The following is a 20,979-nucleotide window of genomic DNA, read 5'->3' as shown; positions in this document are numbered from 1 at the left end:
ATCCTCTGTCGTCCCCTTTTCCTCCTGCCCCCAAACCCTCCCAGCACCAGAGTCTTTTCCAATGAGTCAACTCTTAATTAAATACACAAACAGTAAAAATTTTAATTAAATACCTTTTAAACTTCTTATATATTAATACTCTATTTTCAATCTAAAAATCACTTCATGGACTATTAAAAATCAATAATACCATTATTTCCTTCTTAAAGATAACTGTTCCAGTCTCAATCAAAAGTGATATTACTTTCAAAATGAACAGGTTTAAGAAACCATAATCCTCAATAGTCTGATTAACTTAATTTAAAAGATTATTAAAACAAACATAGGTTTTAAATAGTTCATCTGAATGTATTTCTGGTCCAAATTTAATTCTAAATCAGAATTTTAATCTACATAGAAATTACACTCTATTGTAAAAATGCAATTGAATTACTTTGTCTCCTAGATTGCAGTGGACTCAAATTTCATACAACAACAAATTTTATTGTGACAAACTTGCCACAAAATGTTACCATTCCTTTATTATAACTTCTTAAATGGTACTGAATTTGCATTATTAGTTGGCCACATGTGAGCAAAAAAAGAAGTTTCTACCAATACATTAAAAAATTCAGGGACAGAAGGAATGACATACTTGTATTTTGAAGAAAGACAGCCATAATTAGTTGATGTAAATTTAGAAATTGACTCATTGTGAATGCCTTAAGAATATAAAATCTATAGTTTGTAAACATCTATTTATTATCTGGTTTCAATTCAAATTTTTCAATATAAAAATACTGTCAATGTCATATTCGTATATTAATGCATTTTTCATTACCTGATTCAGCTGCCTGTGACTTTTTCCCATTATGCTGATCAAGAGTTATCAAGCACCCTGATGCTCTCCTCACATCCCATAGTTTTGCTCTACTGTCAGCACTGAGAGGAAATAAATGTTACATTGACATATAGCTAGGATAAGGACTCTACTCCTCACCCACCTTTCCTGTATTACTGGCATACACAATCTCAGTATATTAACACAAATGCATTTGTATATTTGGGTGGCTATACTTTTGCCTTTCCAGCAAATATCCAATAGTCAATAGAAGCACAAAGAAGTGAAAAAAAAAAAAAGAAAAAAAAAAGTAACCTTTTTTAAATCACAAGGGATTGTTGCTCTTTCTGTTTTTAATGACATGAGCATCCTTCTCTCCAAAGACAAGACAAGACAGGCTAAGAGCTTTTTCCCTTGGTAAGTTTGCTGCTAAATCCCCATATCTTTTCTACTGTTTGTTATTCAAATGTTTACAGAATCATGCAATGAACTAATTTCACTTTTTGCTTAAATTTGGTAGGAATGGTTTTTCTTTTTATGTGAAAAAAACTGAAAATAAGGTGAATAATAAGGACAATATATTTTTATTTGATTTCCTGTACTCAAATCAATCTTTGCCAAAACAAAGGAAATACATTTAATGTCTCCTAGAATTAGAGAGTTATTTGCATTTTACTTCAAGTGAAAATAAAAAGGTAAAACCATGATCATAAATCAATTTCAGCTTCTAAACTACTCCTAAGGAAAACATAAATCAGTTCAAGTATGCTATCATATCCTCACAAAGCCCTTAATAATATCTTAACCCATTGGGTCTGTCTAGGCCATTTTAATCAAGAAGAGCATTACACTGCATTTTATAAGCCTATTTCTCATTTAAAAATCTTTTAAAATGTATATATACAGGGTTTATCTCTTTCTATAACTTTGATTCTTTTCACAGATCACAAGCAAACCTAGCAAACTGGAATGGCTGGCAAAAAGTTACTGTTTCCTGTTCTCAATTTGGTTTTCTTTCTTTTCAGTAGGGGAATAGGTCTGCAATGGTATGAGTCTGAAGACTTAAGTCTCTTCTGAAACATTAGATTTGGACATATCTGACTCCTAACTGACTACCAGGTCCATTCCGGAACTGATTCGAATTCCTGGGGTACTCTGAGAATTGAGAGCCTCTAAATTTCCCTCTTGATTTGAGGAAAACCAAATTAGAAAAGAACAATGTAAATCCACTCTAGCATGGAACACAACCAACGCCTAGCTCCTCACCTTCACAACTCTTTAGCAACCTCTTGTGGCTACACTGGGGCTTCCTCGGTGGCTCAGATGGTAAATAAACTGCCTGCAATGCAGATCAGGGTTCTATCCCTGGGTCGGGAAAATCCCCTGGAGAAGGGAATGGCACCCCACTCCAGTATTCTTCCCTGGAGAATTCAATTCCACAGATAAATAGAGGATTCCATGGCTGCAGTCCATGGGATCGCAAAGTTAGACATGACTGAGAGACTAACACTTCAACTTTAACTTTGTGGCTACATACTAGACTTTATACTACTTCAGACATTACAAATTTCAATGTCACAATCTGTAAACTATTAACACAAGTTTCTCTGGGGACTAAACAAACTGTGACAGAGAAGGAGGGCTGGCAGCTTTACAAAAATACAGATACATATAAACCTAAAAAAGTAGCTTTTCTAATACTTCTTCTGCAAAAAGTTTTTATTAAAATGTCTATATCAAAATTTGATTACTACTTCCTATCCCTTCAAGTTTCAAAATTTTGTTTGACACTCATGCGTCTGTCTCATTAGGTCATTGATCCCTCCTATAAGCCTTCAAGTGATTTTATTTCATTCCTTATACCCACGACTTCAACAATTTTTAGACAATTGTTAAGTTTGTGTCATTCAGTGTTTTAATTTCTGGGTCATAGCACAGCTGTGAACTACACCTTCAACAGAGCACACAATACTGACCAGCAATCCTACGTGCCCCTAATCAGCTCCCTCTTCCATTCATTAAAATTGCTATTTCAAACTTTTACTACCTTCTCTGAAAAGTGATCCATGTATTTTCAATAGATGACATCAAGTTCTAAAATACAAGAAACTCGGTTTGCATTTCCTGAACTCTGCCAAAGTCACATATTTAGTTGTACTGACACTACTTCCTCCTTCCATGTAGTGTTCCCCTTCTAATGGGACCCTTGATATTATCTTTGCCTGTCTATTCAAGGTCCAATTATTCCTTCCATTTCTTATCTTCACTAATTTCTCTCCACCAATACTCTTCCCTCAGCATTCAAATATACAAGATTCTTCCTTCCAGCAAACAAAACTCCCAAACCATCATGATCCTCAAGAGTTAAGTGCTCTTGTTCTTTCTTCCCATACAGAAACTCTCAGAGACGTACCTCTGTTAAGGCATTTTTCAGGATGTCCTGCAATCACTGATTTTTCTGACTATACTCCCTCACTAGACTATTACCTTCTTGGAGGGACTCTGCCTATGTTACCTCTGTGTCCCTGGCACAATGCTTGGCACATGACAGGAATCATTAACTGTCAGCAAATTGAATCAACGAATGTGGATGGAAGTGATGAATCAGATTTAAAATAATTTTGGGTTAAAGAAAATGAATTAAAATGTTACAGATTTTAAATGAACAGAGTGCTACACTTTTGTATGCAAAAATGACACAACACAGCTTTTCACAGGTAGTGTTAGGAGATTTGCCTTGCTACATAGATTTGGTTGTTACTGTTTTTAAAAGTGAGTATCTTCAAGTTGGATAGTCAGGATTAGGAGTATGATGAATAGAAAGATTTTTTTTGGTAATATGAATTAAAATCTTTAACTCAATTATTTTTCAGGACTTACTTAATAGCTAAATATGTACCTAACATAAAACAATCTTTTCAAAATGCTTATCCCTAATTATTAATCTCAAACCCAAATGGCTTGCATTTTACCTTGCAGTTGCCAAGATATATTCATAACGTGGTGACCAGGAAACTGCCAATATTTCTTGTCTGTGACCTGCAGAAAAACTGTATATAATGACTTCCATTTTGAAATATGCATTTTGAAATCTTTTGAAATATCAAAAGATATTTCTAACTAACTTTGCCTGATTATAAAGAAAGCACAGACTAAATTTTAAAAGTAAACTGATATAATCATTTTTTCACATTTATAATAATCTATTTTTAAATACTACTGTGAAGTTTCTGGGACATTCCTCACATATGGTATTTTATTATAAAAGGCTTGGGTTTGCTTTGGAAAGAACAGCCAGAGCAAGTGAGTCTGTCTTTTTAAATATAGCTGCTAACCTAGTAGGTCAGTCCATCAATAAATGACATAGCTCAAGCTTACTTATAAGACAAACATTTTAAAGACTAAAAATGTTTCCTAACTTTTTTTAGAAAGTTGTAGCAGAAAAAAGTTATTTTAATTCATGATTATAAAAAGCATTTATATAAAAATTTTTGTCTAGAGCACAAGTGATAAGTTCATAGGACAAGTAAATTCAGCATTTTAAATTATTTCTACCTAACTATTCAAATTATATATTTTCATCAGCTTAGTGTATTTCATAGAGATTCATAATATAAAACAGATCTTATCTATCTCATCAAGTTTTCCTAATATATTTACTATGTGTTTCTCAGAGATGAATACAAACAGAATTTCTGAATTACATCCTATTTTTTTCACTGTTTGGAATTAGACAATCTAATACTGATTTAAAACAGTAGCAAAAATAATTTAAGCTGGTAAACCTTTACCAAATTTTATTTCAATATTTTTTCTAAAATATTTTTATTGATAAAATAAGTACCTAAATATTAAGAACGTCTACTCAGCCAGAACAATATTAAATAATGCTCATAGAGACAGCTATACCGATGTAAGTTTCATAAGTAGTTCATTTTTTTCAATGTAGAAATAACATAATGTTTTGAGTTTGACTTTCTGTATCCTTTAAGCTTCCCCTGCAGCCATTGTTCATATAAATGTCTCCTTAATAGTTTAGTTTTATAGGAATAATGCACAGAAGGATCTTTATTTCCCTGTTGACTTCTAACAACTAGCACAAAATACATCAGTCATGTCGTTTACAAAGACTGCATTGTTAGTAATGTTTCATTTTATTGAATGGTTTACTCAAAGTAGTTGTTGTTTCAAATAAAATACCCTGTAGAATGTGAGAACAGGATCCAGACTTCAAGTCACAAAGTTGCACTTTGGGTCCTCTAGTACCAACTGTAAAAACAAAAACAAAAATGGTTTAAGATCATTTAATTATAAATGATCACCAAAAGGAAATAAGAAACTACCATTATGGATCATGACATTTTCACTTGCAAATATATAAAAATGTATGTTAATAATATACTTTAGTTTTTTATGTTTATAACTGGAAAATTATTTTAGTTGTACTAAGATTACTCTATTATTTTTTAAATATTTAACATTGAAATAATTATAGATTCACAGGAAGCTGCAAAGATAGTGCCAAGAGGCCCTATGTACCCTTCACCCAGGTTGTCCCAATGGTTATATGTTAGGTAACTATAGCACAGTATCAAAACCACGAAACGTGTACTGGTACAATGTGTGTATAATTCTACGTTATTTTATCACTTAAGTTATTTTATTTTAATAGCTTAGCTGTTCCATGTTAATAATATACTTCTAAATCACTCTTAACAGATTCACAGGAACTCTGGACACAGACTGAGTGAGCCTCAAAGACGAGTTAGTGCCCAAACTCTTTACAGTTGAAGTAGCTGACTGATGTCCAGAGGTGAGGAGATTCATGCAGTGCCACAGAAATAATATCACAGGGACCTGATGCCTGATACCAGAAAAATATTTTTTCATCTTCATACATGAAAATTTTTTGTTGCATGCGCTTTCAAAAAAATGGATGTTTAATTTGAATCACATATTCTCAGAGAGAAGGAAATCATTTCTTTGTTTTACTGTATTGAATGAAAAGGCTGCCAAATTTTGTTTTCATAGGTGGGTCAGAGGTTAAAGCGTCTGCCTGGAATGCGAGAGACCCGGGTTCAATCCCTGGGTCAGGAAGATCCCCTGGAGGAGGAAATGGCAACCCACTCCAGTACTCTTGCCTGGAGAATCCCATGAAGGGAGGAGCCTGGTAGGCTACAGTCTATGCGGTCGCAAAGAGTTAGACACGACTGACTGACTTCACTTAGCGTTCACTTAGAATCTTTGAACTTTGGTGGTTTAAGAAAGCTCTTTAAAGTGAAAGTCGCTCAGTCATGTCCAACTCTTTGCAACCCCACAGACTATACAGTCCATGGAATTCTCCAGGAAAGAATACTGGAGCGGGTAGCCTTTCCCTTCTCCAGGGAATCTTTCAAACTCAGGTCTCCTGCACTGCAGGCGGGTTCTTTATCAGCTGAGCTACCAGGGGGAAAAAAAGTAATTAAGGGAACAGAAATGTGCTTTCTTTCTTTCTTAAAAACACCCCACAAATGATACTTGTTTTCACAATTTTATTTTTACTTATTTATATATTTACTTTTCGGCTGTGCCGGGTCTTTGATGCTGTGCAGCCTTTCTCTCTACTCTCTAGACGCAGCGTGCAAGCTTCTCTCGCCGTGGCTTCTCTTGTTGTAGAGCTCTGGCTCTGGGTGCACAGGCTTCAGTGTGAGAACTCAGCAGCTGCAGCTCCCAGGCTCCAGAGCACAGGCTCAACAGCTGTGGCACGCATGCTCAGTTGCTCTGTGGCATGTGGGGCCCTCCTGGACTAGGGATTGAACCCATGCCTCCTACACTGGCAGGCAGGTTCTATACCACTGAGCCACCAGGGAAGTCCCAGAAATGTGCTTTCTTAGTTTTCAAATTCTAGCCACTCTGAAATCTAGCATGGTGCCTGACTTGTACAATATCTGTTAAACGGAATGAATATAAATAGTAATATATATTTAAGTTTTTGTTTTTTTTTTTAAGAATTGTGATCTTCATCTGGGTTAAAATGTTTATATCAAAACTAACTAGATATTAAAAGGGAAAAAGTTTTCAGTATGTTAAAAAAACAAAAGAACACAAATACAAACCTGCTACCAAACAGTGCTTGGTGGCAACCGGAGACATATGATGACTATAAACTGTTTCTTCAAAATTAAATACATCGGCAATCTGATAATCAAAAGACATTTAAAATAAGTGTAATAACAAAAGCAGCAAATTTTCTATTTACCTATTGCCACACTGTTAGTAATTTTTAAATTGTTAGCAATTTATCTTTCTCTAATAAATTCCAGAGATTAAGACAAGATAACCTCCTGGTTCACCATCTTCCTTTCTGCTCCATTCTGGAGAACTTCAGCACCTACAGAAACGATCTAGTCAGTACTCTGCCTCTCAGTTCCATATAATCTCAGCTACCATACCCGGGACACTCTCACCACCAAAAACTGCTCCTCCTTTGAAATCACATATTTCAGTTACATATGACCAGAATTTTATACCATTTCAGCTCCCCCACCACCTCTAAGACATCCAAACAAAGCCCAGCAGCCCTATCAGTTCCTCCTGTCTTCACTTTTCCTCCTTCAGCTTGGATTCCAAGGTTAAATGCTTCAGCTCAAGGATTTTCAACTCCTTTGCCATCATCATCTCACCTGTCAAGGCCTCAACCCTGGATGACTCAAATGTCTGCCTTCTGTGCACCTTATTCAGGTTTAACTACACCAGAGGTCAACAAACTTTTTTAGTAAAGAGTCAGACTGTAAATATTTTAGGCTTTAAAGACCAATTACTCATTTCTGTCACTGCAGTGTCAAAGTGGCCATAGACAACAAATGAGCATGTCTGTGTTACAGTAACACTTTGTTTATAAAAAAGAGTCCGTGAGAATCCTTGGCCAAGAGCCTAGACTTGGCCTATTGGCTGCAGTTAGCTGGCCTCTGCCTCATGAAGGTGAAGAAAACCTTATAATAGGGCAGACTGCATGCATGCTCAGTTGCTGCAGTTGTGTCTGACTCTTGGGGATCCCGTGGACTATAACCCACCAGGCTCCTCTGTCCATGGGATTTTCTAGGCAAGAATACTGGAGTGGGTTGCCACTTTCTTCTCCGGGGGATCTTCCCAACCCACAGAGAGACATAAACCGCGTCTCTTCACTAATCATTAGAAAAATGCAAATCAAAACCACAATGAGATAACACCTCACATCTGTTAGAATATCTATTATCAAAAAGAGATAACAAGTGATGGCAAGGATATGTAGAAAAGGAAACCTCTGTGATTATTAGAGGGAATGTAAATTACTGTAGCCATTATAGAAAACAATACAGAGGTTCCTCAAAATTAGAACCATATGATCCAGTAATCCCACTTGTGGGTATAAATCCAAAGGAAATGAAATCACTGTCTCAAAAGAGATAGCTGCATCCTCATGTTTTTAACAGCACTGTTTATAATAGCCAAATCATGGAAACAACCTAAGAGCCCATCAACACAGGAAGGGATAAAGAAGACCTGATACGTATACACACATGCACACACATATATGATGGAATATTATTCAGCCATGGGAAAGAATGAACGTCTGCCATTTGTGACAATACAGACAGACATTAAGGGCATTAAATACTAAGTGAAATTAGTCAAACAGAGAGGAATAAATACTGTATATCACTCACAAGCAGAAATCTTAAAAAGCCAAACTGAAAGAAACTGTGAACAAAATGGTGATTACTGGAGCTGGTAAATGGTGGGAGAAATAGAAAGATGTTGGCCAAAGAGTATAAACTTCCAGTTATAACGTGAACAAGGGAAGGTAGAAGTTTCATAGGGAAGGAAACTTGAGGTAGGGAATACAACATATAAGATGTGTTCAGAAGGCAAAAGGAGATCAATTTAGTGGCAGTACATTATTTATGTTGAAAAGAGGTAGAAGCTAAGGTTGAGAAAGTAGGAAGTGAGGTTACAGAGAACTCAGAATGCCAGGCTGAATTTAGACAATGGAATCACTCACCAAAGGTGGTTTGGGTCGAGACAGGATGAAACTGCTTTATTCTAATTAATTCTAGGGTAGAACTTACTGTGGAACTATGAGAAGAAAAATAATAAAAAGAAATCATTTAGGAGTTTATAGTAGTAGTCCAGATGGACAGTGATGGTAAGGGAAATAGAAAGGAGAAATCTGAGAGTCTGAAGGAAGACTAGCTAAGATTTGAGGACTAAATGGATATGAGGAGCCATCACATTCACTTCAATTTAGAATATATTTAGTTTGAGATGATGACACTACATTTAAGTAAGAGAGGTTCTGTATACAGGTAGAGACCATATGGAACTAGAGCTCAGGGAAAGAATTAGCATGAGAAAGAAAAATAAAATTTGATCAAATAGCATAAAAGCTATTATCTACTGTATCTTCCCAGGTGGCGCTATTGGTAAAGAACCCACCTGCCAATGCAGGAGACATGAGATGTGGGCGCAATCCCTGGGTCAGGAAGATCCTCTGGAGGAAGACATGGCAACCTGCTCCAGTATTCCTGCCTGGAGAATCCCATGGACAGAGGAGCCTGGAGAGCTACTGCCCATAGGATCGCACAGAGTCAACATGACTCAAGCAACTTAGCATGCAAGCATGCACTGTCTACTTTACTCAGCTAGAATATTAATAACTTTCTCTCTCCTTATTTTTTTAGGTCAATAGGAGATAAATCCAATATTCTTCCCTACACCACTACACCATAGAAGTTTTTGAGTAATAAAATATATAACAGCTAACGGTGTTTATGGAGAAAGCGATGGCACCCCACTCCAGTACTCCTGCCTGGAAAATCCCATGGACGGAGGAGCCTGGTGGGCTACAGTCCATGGGGTCGCGAAGAGTCGGACACGACTGAGCAATTTTACTTTCACTTTTCACTTTCATGCATTGGAGAAGGAAATGGCAACCCACTCCAGTGTTCTTGCCTTGAGAATCCCAGGGACGGGGGAGCCTGGTGGGGTGCCGTCTATGGGGTCACAAAGAGTCGGACACGACTGAAGTGACTTAGCAGCAATGGTGTTTAAGTACTTACTATGCTAGGCACTGTTTCCAGGTACTTTACACGTATCAACCTCTTTAATCCTCATAGTCATTCTATAGGGTACAATCATTACTCCCTTTAGAAGTTCAGATACTTGCCCAATCAATATCACATAGCTAGTTAGCAGCAGGGGCTTCCCAGGTGGCTCAGTAATAAACAATCTGGCTGCCAAGCAGGATATTCAGCTTCAATCCCTGGTTGGGAGCCTGGTGGGCATGGCTCCATGGGGTTGCAAAGAGTTGGACATGACTCAGTGACTAACCAGCAGCAGTCAGCAGCAGAGACAAGTTATGAACTCAAGCAGTATTGCTCTCCTCAATCACTATGCTGCTTTCACATCTAACATATGAAGTGAAGTCGCTCAGTCACGTCCGACTCTTTGCGACCCCATGGACTGTAGCCTACTACGTTCCTTTGTCCATGGGATTTTCCAGGCAAGAGTACTGGACATCGTAGCAAATAATCACACTAAAACTGTTTAGGACTAAATTTTCCTTCACTGTACAGAACAGCTCGGAAAAGCTTTCCCATACTTACTTGTAATGTGTTTGTGTCCCATACTTTCAGAGTCTTATCAAACGAACTGGATGTGAACATGCCAGTGTCATGAGGGTACCACTGTACGGTCTCCACACTGTATTTGTGAACATCAGGATGGCTTCTACAAAACAGCAATCAAAACTTAGAGAGAACTGATTTACTTGAGCTTCAAAATGGACACCATATTGACAAGCCACAGTTTTTGGAAGAACGATACAAACCTAGATTACTCGCCATGCCCTAGCTGTCTAGAGAAAGAATATGTAGGCATCTCTAGTTTTAGGTGCCCACAGTATGATATGGAGGCCTGCTTCCTACTAAGGCTCTTAAAATGAGACTTCCTATTTCTGTATGAGAGCTGGACGGATTAGCCAACTACGCTAGACTGATTCATGGAAGAAACTGATTTCTCCTTACTGGAGGAGATATCTACTTTGGTTTTGGATTTGCTTTTCTGATCATTTTATCAGCACTATCATTTAGAATTGTTGCCTCCCGTACCTCCATAGTGTCCCACACAGTATGGCTTCTGATTAAGAACCTCACTTCTACAGCAAAAGAATGTGACGGGGAGATGCCCATGGGGTTCACTACTCTTAGGTAGCCCATAGCCGACAAATGCATGATCTGTTGAAGACTCAGTTATGACATCAGTTACAGTACACCACCTGTGATGATGGTGTGCTATCCTGAAGGACGCAGTATATGCTCTGAACTAGTGATCAACACAGTATGTGTCCTCTATTGAAACTTAATTCAAAGACACTGGATGTTTAGAAATACATATGACAATGGAGGGACATCTGAACACCAACTGGATACTTAATGTCATTAATTATTGAATATGTGAGACAGTGGTAGTGGTGATATGCTTATAAAACATTTTTTATTTTTTAGAGATAAAATTATGAATGAAATGATATCTTTCTGAGATTTGCTTCAAAATAATCTTCAGAGTAGGTAGGTGGGTGGGGTAAAGATGAAATAAGATTGGTTATGACTGATAGCTGCTGAAGCTGGGTGATGGGTACATAGTTCATTAGACTACTATTTTCATATATATTAAATATTCATGATAATATAAAAGTAAACAGAAGACTATTGCAACCCAAAACAGACAGGACCATCATGAGTTATGATTCTTTAAGCTGAAAGTTTAGATGACAATATAGGATAAAGGGCCTCGCACGTGTTGCTACTTGAAGAAATAAGAATATGAAGAAGAAAAGCTTTATATCTCATTTCTGGCCTTGAGATAGCTGCAAAAAACAACTGCAGTTCCTATCCATATTTTCTTACTTTCTACGTCATATAAATATTTTAACTAATTTCCCCTTTCTTTCTTCTCTCTTACCTCGATTATTTTATACAGATTACCTACAAACTGAGCCTACAAATTGCATAATCCTAATATAAGAACACATAAAACTAGTGGAAAAATAGAGATTATCTTGAACTGGATCTGGTAACTAAATACACTTGGAATCACAGCTTTTGGGGGAAGGGAATAATTACAGTTTTGGTCAAGTAATAGATATTTGCATTAGGTTAGGATGAAACTTAACTTTTTTAAAGGAAGGGTAAGTACGGGAAGAAAGGTATATACTGATACTGGACAAATGGGTAGATTGTAGTGGATGTGTGCTCTTTTCTTGACTGAACATTCAAACTCTGCCTTTTGGGGGAAAACTCCCTTTATTGAAAGGTAGGACCTTGCCTCTTGTTACAGAAAGCAAGAGACTCCAAACATGGTTCAGCAGTAAAGAATCCACCTGCAATGCAGGAGATGTGGGTTTGATCCCTGGGTAGGGAAGATTCCCTGGAGAAGGAAACGGCAACTCACTTCAGTATTCTTGTCTGGAGAATCCCATGAACAGAGAAGTCTGGTGGGCTAGTCCATGGGGTGGCAAAAGCGTCAGACATGACTGAGCGACTAAAACAACAACAAATAACAGAAAACAAAGAGACTCCATATATTCTCTTTCTCTTGCTCTGGGCAGCAGGGGCACAAACGTGTCCTGGGCTTAATCAATCCTGCCTGGGACTCCAAAACTCCAGCTAGTAATGCAAACCAGGGATATATTAGCAATTATTCATGGTTGTGGAGTCAAGAGTCTGTGTTGGTGGTATGCTGCAGATCCCAAACTCGTGTGGTATGACCTTGACTGTGTTCTCTTATTCTGGTTTCTCTTATTTTCTGCTCATTTTCTACATTTGTTTCTTCTACCTTCCTGCTGTTATGTGAGATATGAAATATCTTTCCAGTAAATTTCTGCTGAATATAAAGAGAACTGGTCTCTATTTGTTCCTAAGAATCTACACAGAGATTATCTAATTTCAAATAAATCTTTAATGTAGTGATCACAAATAAAAGTTCATTTATATTTTAGATTTTAAAAGAGTACAAATCAATCTCCTACTATGTGTGATATATCATTCTCCTTAACATTTAACAAAAATTTGAGTTAAGGAATCTTTTTGGTGCTCAAGAATAAACATATTAAATAAAGCAAAAGTAACTATTAGGAAACAGTGTAAGCCACATTAATTTAGTATCAATTTTTACTGAAACTATTTTTTAAAGTCAGATTATAAAGTCTTTGGATGTAAAATGCTACTTTAACTCATTTTGTAAAGACGCTTACTATATGTCCATTTACATTCAAACTGATGGTTTTGAAGATAAGACTTTGAATCTAAGAAGAAAGTCATAATAAGTAAGACTGATGTCCTAAGCATTTACTTGACCTCACATAACAGAAAAGCAAATCACAGCCACTAATGGAATAATATTATATAGCATGTGGTATATATGAAGACACTATTTTACCATATAACAAATTAAACAATGCTAAAATAAGACAAAGATGAATTAAACTAATTAATGGCTGCCTTACACTTTTTTTTTTTTAATTTTATTTATTTTTTTATTTTTTAAATTTTAAAATCTTTAATTCTTACATGCGTTCCCAAACATGAACCCCCCTCCCACCTCCCTCCCCATAACATCTCTCTGGGTCATCCCCATGCACCAGCTCCAAGCATGCTATATAGAATTTAGATCTTTTATTGTTGCTGTTGTTTGTTTGGTGGGAGTGGAGAGAGGATAAAATGGTATAAGCCTCTTAGAACCAAGTTCCAGAGTACTTGAGGTGGCATCTTGTGTTGTACCAAGTATATCTATAATTATACTGCTTCCCATTTATATAGTGGCTTTACAATTTTAATGTGCTTTTTGAAGATAATATTTCAGTCTCACAGAAAACTTACAAGAATAATAGGCCAAGTATAATTATCTCTAAGACGGAATAGTTTTGTCAGAGGTTCAGAGAAATAGTTTCCTTAAATCTGTATTTCCAAAGTGAAGTGTCAGAGCCAAGAAATAATTATAATTCTCCTCACAAATATTCCACAAACTTATGTATCTATACTAGCGCTTTGGAAACAGCTTTAATACATAGCAGTTGCGGATATTAATGTTTTCCTCTTGAAAACATTTTTTCAACTCTTATTCTCTGTTAATTCAAGGTCTGCTTAAAATCAGATCAAATACAGGAGACAAGAAAGAATTAAGTGACCACTATGAACAAATTAAAATCGTAAAACACTTTACTAAACAGCCAAAAAATTCAAGGTAGAAAAGTATGTTAAGTCAAGCAGCTCTAAGTAGGTAGGTAAGAGAAGAGGGGTGTGTGCGTGTGTGTTTTGTACTGGCTAGAAGCTAGTACATTACGGCTTCTAGCTATTAACCTTTTTGTTCTACTAATAGTTGGAAAAACTAATTTGTGTTTATATTTAGCTAGAAAGACTTAAATGAATCTTATGTTAAGTACTCTAAAAACTAAAATTAGTTACTGAGGTGTGCCATGTAGGTGGAGAACAAAAAGACCATAATCAAAAGTCTTAAAATAAAGTCCTTTTGAAAACTGATACCCCAGTTGTTTTGGAGAAGTCATATGTTAAAAACAGCAATATCAAAGAGACCTGAAGAGACATTTCTCCACAGAAGACATACAGATGGCTAACAAGCACATGAAAAGATGCTCAAAGTCACTCATTATCAGAGAAATGCAAATCAAAACTACAAACGAGATACCACCTCACACCAGTCAGAATGACCATCATCATGTCTACAGACAATAAATGCTGGAGAGGGTGTGGAGAAAAGGGAACACTCTTACATTGCTGGTGGGAATGTAAACTGATACAGCCACTAAGGAAGATGGTATGGGGACTCCTTAAAAAGCTAGGAATAAAACTGCCATATGACCCAGCAACCCCACTCCTTGGCATATACCTTGAGGAAATCAAAACTGAAAAAGACACATGTACCCCAGTGTTCACTGCAGCACTATTTACAATAGCCAGAACATGGAAGCAGCCTAGATATCTATTGAGGATGAATGGATAAAGAAGCTGTAGTACATAAATACAATGGACTACTACTCAGCCATAAAAAGGAATGCATTTGAATCTGTTCCAATGAGGTGGACAAAACTAGAGCCCATTATACAGAGCGAAGTAAGTCAGAAAGAGAAATATAAATATCGTATACTGACACATATATATGGAATCTGAAGAGATGTACTCGAATTTATTTTCAGGGCAGCAATGGAGAAACAGACATAGAGAACTGACCTATGGACAAGGTGGGAGGAGAGGAGGGAGAAGGGGAGATGAATGGAGAGAGTAACAGAAATTTACAATACAGTGTAACAGATAGCCAATGGGAATTTGCTGTATGACTCAGGGAACTCAAACAGGGTCTCTGTGACTGGCTGAAGGGTGGGGTGGAGAGAGATGGGAGGGAGGTTTGGGAGGGAGGGGACATGGGTGAATCTATGGCTGATTGTTGTTGATGTATGGCAGAAAATCACAAAATTCTGTAAAGTAATTATCCTTTAATTAAAAAATTTAAAGAAAAGAGCAATATTCGAATTTCAGCTATTACTCGCAAGAAGATGTCAAGGGATAACTATGTAAATATATCATTTGAACAATTTTCTTGAAACATTCATATTTCATGTTTTGTATTTGATGCAAAAATACTCAAATGTTTATAAATTCATGAATTATGTTTTTAATACACACCTGCCAACCGAACACACTGCTTTACACGTGTAATAAGGTTGTCTGCTGGAGTTCTCAAGATCATAAAGCACAATCACACCATCTGAACCACCTGATAACATGCTAATAATAAAAAAGTTCAAATTAATTTATCATTTATATAGTTCATTTATTTATGATTACATATTTCTGAAAATTACTGATCCACAAACTCTCAAATTTATTATGCCCATAAATACAGAGTAAATCTTCATTAGCAGACTATAATAAGCTAAAATCTTTAATTTAATATTTGTGGAAAAATAAAAATAGATTTAATCTGTGACCGGTTAAAATTTACCTTCAAGATACCAAAATGAACAGGAGAAACAAGATGGCAAAAGATATTTCTCATTTCAGAAAGTAAGACATTACAAAGTCATTTTAAATGTCCCAATTATAATTGTGTTAAATGAAAATGGAATCAGACAGACCAGTTATTACTGATGGAATAGTACAGATATTACTATCTGACCCTGGGCAAGTTACTTCACTTAAGCTGTTTATTTACAAAAAGGGGAACATTTTCACCTAAATCATAAAGCTGAAATAAAGATAAATCGTACACAAAAGTCTTTTACACGGCCTGGCAAAAAAAAAAAAAAAAAAATAGGACATCAGTAAGTGTTAGATTCGTTCCCTCCATTATAAACACATTTACTTCAACTCATTCAACTCTGATCTTCTACAATATGCTAGGCATTATGCTAATACAACTGTGAACAAGACAGGTATGATTCCTGACTCCCCAGTTTATAATCTAGTGGAGAAGACACACAGATCCATGAATTTAATCTATATATCTATATATGTAAATATGTATGAATCTATAGAAAGTATTGTTATTTGCTAATATTACTGCTCACCATCATTTCTGGTTTATCTCTCTATTCATTCTTTTTCTCTAATTTTATTCTCTGGTAGATTCTTAATAAAGGACTGATGAGAACAATATTTCTTGAATTCTTGTACATTACTAACAATTAGTCCTTTTGTACTTGAAAATCAGTCTGGTTGGATATAAAATCCTTGACTCAGATTTTATTTCCTTGAACATCTTAAATAAGAAACTTCATTTCTTTGAGCATAAAGCTCAAAATCAAAGTCTGTGGTTACAACATGATTTTCTTCCCTTATATGTAGTAGTTTCAGATTTTGTTCATTCTGACAATGTTTCCTTCAGTCTTTATTCCATTCTCTTCCTTTAGTTTCTTCTCTGGAAACTCCTCTTATATGTATGTTGGATATTCTTTGTCTATCTTCTACATATACCTAATTCTCTTGACTCCTTTTCCTATCTCCATCTCTTTTTGATTTTTATGTTTCCTCTTGTATTTATTTGCTTCTATTTCTAATGCATCACCTCTTGTATTTAACTTTTTTCATAATTTTTTAAGTTTGATCATCTCATTTCTCAGTTTTTCTAATTATAACTTATGTTATTCTTTCATACACTGTACCTTTTAAAAATGACTTTTAGTTATTTTTAAAATATTAGGTTACAGTTCTCATCTATTTTGTGGACATATCTTTCTGGCACAAATATATTGTTTATAGGAACATTATTTATTTTATTAGTTATTAAAATAATTTTGTATGAACTCTGACCTTAATCCTATCCTTTTGCTCATTTTTATATAAAATTAATCTTCTTAAACTTTTAAAAGGGAGGCTTAGTTTGGCAATATTTAAAATTTATATCCCTAGAACATCCTCCTCCTCTTCTTTTTAAAATAAGATATTCAGAACATGGCAGCTAATTTTCAGATTTCCAAGTTCTAGTCATCTCTCCAATTTTTATCTGACTCATCTTTTTTCTTTGTTTCTATCATCACTGTACTTCTCACTTTGGATTCTATTCCAACCAGTTTCTCCTCAACATGGGAACATGGGGTTCATCTATTAGGGCATCTTTATTTGGTTAGCTGGAGAGATTGTAGGGGCTAGATTACTCCAGCCTCTTTGGGTCTTACTGTGAACCCCTTGGACATCAAGAGTACACAATCCTTTCCCAGTTTCAACTGTTGTAGTCAAACTGACTTGCTGAGCTTTCAAGTAGCTGTCAGTCACTTTGAAGTTATCAGGTCTATTAGATGCCCCATTGGTTTTTCTTATCCCGCCTGGTATAGATGCTGATACCACACAGATCTTGTACGTATCAGTGTGTTGCTCTCATTCATCCATATTTTGAGGTTTGCAGGGATATCTGATCACTTATATTTGTTATAAGTAATCATTTTTCTTTTAATTTTGCCACCTTTAGTTTCTCTGTTATTGTAGTGCAACAACATAAGGAACTTGCACCAGAAATGATCACAGTTCTTTCTTCACTGAGAAAGTCTCACTCCAAAAAGCTACAAAAAAACATTCTAGCTCATCAAAACTGTGCTTAAAGACTTAATAATTTACATTCTGGTACAAGTGCCTTATCGTGTTATGCACCAGTTACGAAGGATTCATGAAATAGCAGCATGTCCAAGAAGCACTGATTTATAGATCTGTTGTAAGAAAAATTCAATGTTGATATGTAGAACAATTAGTTAATTTAAAAGTACTTCTTCAAAGTTCTTTCTTCAAACGGTTCTATATCTGATTGATGATAGGGCAGTAAAGCTATCCTGAAGAGTTTTTTTAATTTTTAACATTAGCTTCATTACAAAATTTTGTGGGTTGGTTATCTAATTGTGTATATCCAGTAATCTTTGTAAAGTTTAACAACTACAGCTTTTTTATTTTAGTTGAAAAAATGTTGCAGCTTGCTTGGAAACAGTTGTGAGTTATATGTGTACCATTTCTAATTCCAAAAACATTTTGCTGAACATTTGAGCTCTGTAAAACACTGTTTTTTTTTTTTTTTTAACCACAGCACATGTATTATCAATGGAAAAACAACTGTTTTCAAAATTCAACTTTTAAAGTTAATTTAAATCGTATTTATAATAAGGTCAGATGTTTCACCTTTGCTAGAGTGACTTCCAAAAGCTTTCTTTTGATTACATTAATTGGGTGAAAAAAAAAAACTGAACATTACTGTAATTAACTGATTTTGTAGTTGAAGTATCTAATGGCAATGATGTTACTTAACTGTAAGGTAGTTGGTAAATATGAATAAGTGTTTTCAGCAAGTTGTATGTGAGTTGATTTTTGTGAGAAAAAGAAGACCTATATTTAATTTTCCATTAAACATCCATTTTGCTTTTTATTTCTCTTTGCTGCCAAAAGGGTTTTTAATGCAAAATACAAGTCTTAGCAAACAATGAAACAGTTGTATATTTTCACTATTCAATAAAAGGGGAAACTACTATAGTAAGAATCTTGACTTTTCTGTATATGCTCTGCAAAGACTCCTCGGCCTGTATTTCTCACACATATTTAATGCACATATAATCCATAACTTTCCACATTTCTTACTAACTCTCCCAACTGGTAGCCTACTGGATTCATGAACTTCACAGGTCAAACAACTGATCGCTATCCCACCAGCACCCAAGACCAAAAGAAATCAGCTATCCCTTGCTGCTTATGCCAGGATTATTTTACAAGCAAATGTCCCAAAGCTGTCCTTGATTGAGAGGTAGTATGTTCAGCCTAGAAAAGGTTAGGGAAAAAAAAAAAGATCACATGTCATCTTTTACATTTAACCATGTGTTAAAGTTAGAATTTGTTCGCTGTACATGTTTCTCATATACTAGATGAGACCATGACAGAAGCTGGAATTTAAAAAATTGAATTCTATTAAACCTACCCTGGCTTATTTTAATGCAAGTAATAATACCTCATTATAATACAATGATTTGGGGCAAATGCTAAATAAAACATAACAAGACACACTTCTTTAGTTACTTTTATACTTGTCCTAATTGAAGGACAAGGGTTTTGAACATTTTGGTAAAAGTAATGTGGGGTAGATAAGCTTTAAGTGGGTGGGGATGTGTGTGTGGCATGTACGTATTTGCATTTTTCAAAGCACTTCAGCTGTTGTGTGGAAAATGGATCTAAAGTATAGGTGATAATGGTTTTGATTAACAATAATGGTGGCAATCATTTACAATATGCCATGTGCTATGCTAATCATGTTATACATATTATTGTAATTAATCTTCACAACAAACTTGTTAATTAGGTATTGTTCTTACACTGTGTAGCTAAGACAACCGTGAATTAGAAAGGTTAGACAAATTGCTCAAGGCCACATAGCTAATAAATATAAAGCCAGGAGGAAGTCAAGTACAAGTCTGGTGTCCTTCATATACTTCTGCTTCTTATATTTGTTTTCCCACAAGATTATCTGAGAGCAACAACTGTTTTGAAATAGCTCCTTAAGATATACCTCAGCACTTACACGCTCTCTGCATCAAAACAAAAAACTCAGTATTTGTTGATTTAACAATGAATATATTTATATTAAAGTACTTTGGAAATACTTATTTGGCAACATTTCATAGGGTCAATCTTTTGTATTTATTTGAAATTAATAATGCCAGATTTAAATGTGACAATGTAGAATTTTTATTAATTTTTATGAAATTTTACAACATTAATCTGAAAGCAAGATTTTACTGGATCTCACTTAGGAAGAAAAATGATTATATAAGAAACTTACTATCTCCCTTCAACAGGTTCAATGTCAAGGGTGTTAACTCCACTGCAATGGATCCTTTCAACATCTCTGTCTTTGTTTAACTCCAGTCCCAAAACCCTAAAAACATATATATATAAAAATTAAAAGGGAGGGCACACAGAATCCAACAACACATTAGAAGGATCATACACTGTGATCAAGTGGGATTTATTCCAGGGATGCAAGGATTCTTCAATATATACAAATCAATCAATGTGATATACCACATTAATGAATTAAAGAATAAAAACCATATGATCATCTCAATAGATGTAGAAAAGGCTTTTGACAAAATTCAACACACATTTATTGTAAAAACTCTCTAGAAAGTGGGTGTAGAGCAAACCCACCTCAACATAATAAAGGCCATATATGACAAACATACAGCAAACATTATTCTTAATAGTAAAAAACTGAAAGCATTTTCTCCAAGATTAGGAACAAGATAAGAATGTCCATTCTCATCACTATTATTTAACATAGTTTTGGAAGTCCTAGTGATGCTAATCAGAGAAGAAAAAGAAATAAAAGGAATCCAAATTGGAAAAGAAGAAGTAAAACTGTTTGCAGATGACATGATACTATACTTAGAAAATCCTAAAGATGCCATCAGAAAACTACTAGAGCTCATCAATGAATCTGGTAAAGTTGCAGGACACAAAATTAAGAAACAGAAATTTCTTGCTTTCCTATACACTAACAGTGAAAGATTAGAAAGAGAAATTAAGGAAACAATCCCATTTACCATCACAATGAAAAGAATAAAAAACTTAGGAATAAACCTACCTAAGGAGGCAGAAGAT

The 20,979-nt window shown here is 35.2% G+C and overlaps 1 protein-coding gene across 3 annotated transcripts in view; it reads right to left on the bottom strand.

The window, feature by feature from the left end:
* Positions 1-20,979, bottom strand: part of ERCC8 (ERCC excision repair 8, CSA ubiquitin ligase complex subunit) — a 53,404-nt gene that overhangs the window by 24,439 nt on the left and 7,986 nt on the right. The window contains exons 2-8 of one of the 3 annotated variants that reach the window (XM_005694670.3): positions 20,159-20,254; positions 15,538-15,639; positions 10,444-10,567; positions 6,916-6,997; positions 5,021-5,089; positions 3,793-3,859; positions 821-921 (exon numbers count right to left, since the gene is read on the bottom strand). In XM_005694670.3, coding sequence (XP_005694727.1) covers positions 821-921; positions 3,793-3,859; positions 5,021-5,089; positions 6,916-6,997; positions 10,444-10,567; positions 15,538-15,639; positions 20,159-20,254 — 641 coding nt within the window. Of the gene's footprint in view, positions 1-820; positions 922-3,792; positions 3,860-5,020; positions 5,090-6,915; positions 6,998-10,443; positions 10,568-15,537; positions 15,640-20,158; positions 20,255-20,979 lie in introns of those variants that run through there. The other 2 variants (XM_018065658.1, XM_005694672.3) reach the window with 2 other exon arrangements.

This window comes from Capra hircus, chromosome 20 (genome assembly GCF_001704415.2).
Source record: "Capra hircus breed San Clemente chromosome 20, ASM170441v1, whole genome shotgun sequence".
Taxonomy (NCBI): domain Eukaryota; kingdom Metazoa; phylum Chordata; class Mammalia; order Artiodactyla; family Bovidae; genus Capra; species Capra hircus.
This window is presented reverse-complemented; position numbering and strand designations above follow the sequence as displayed.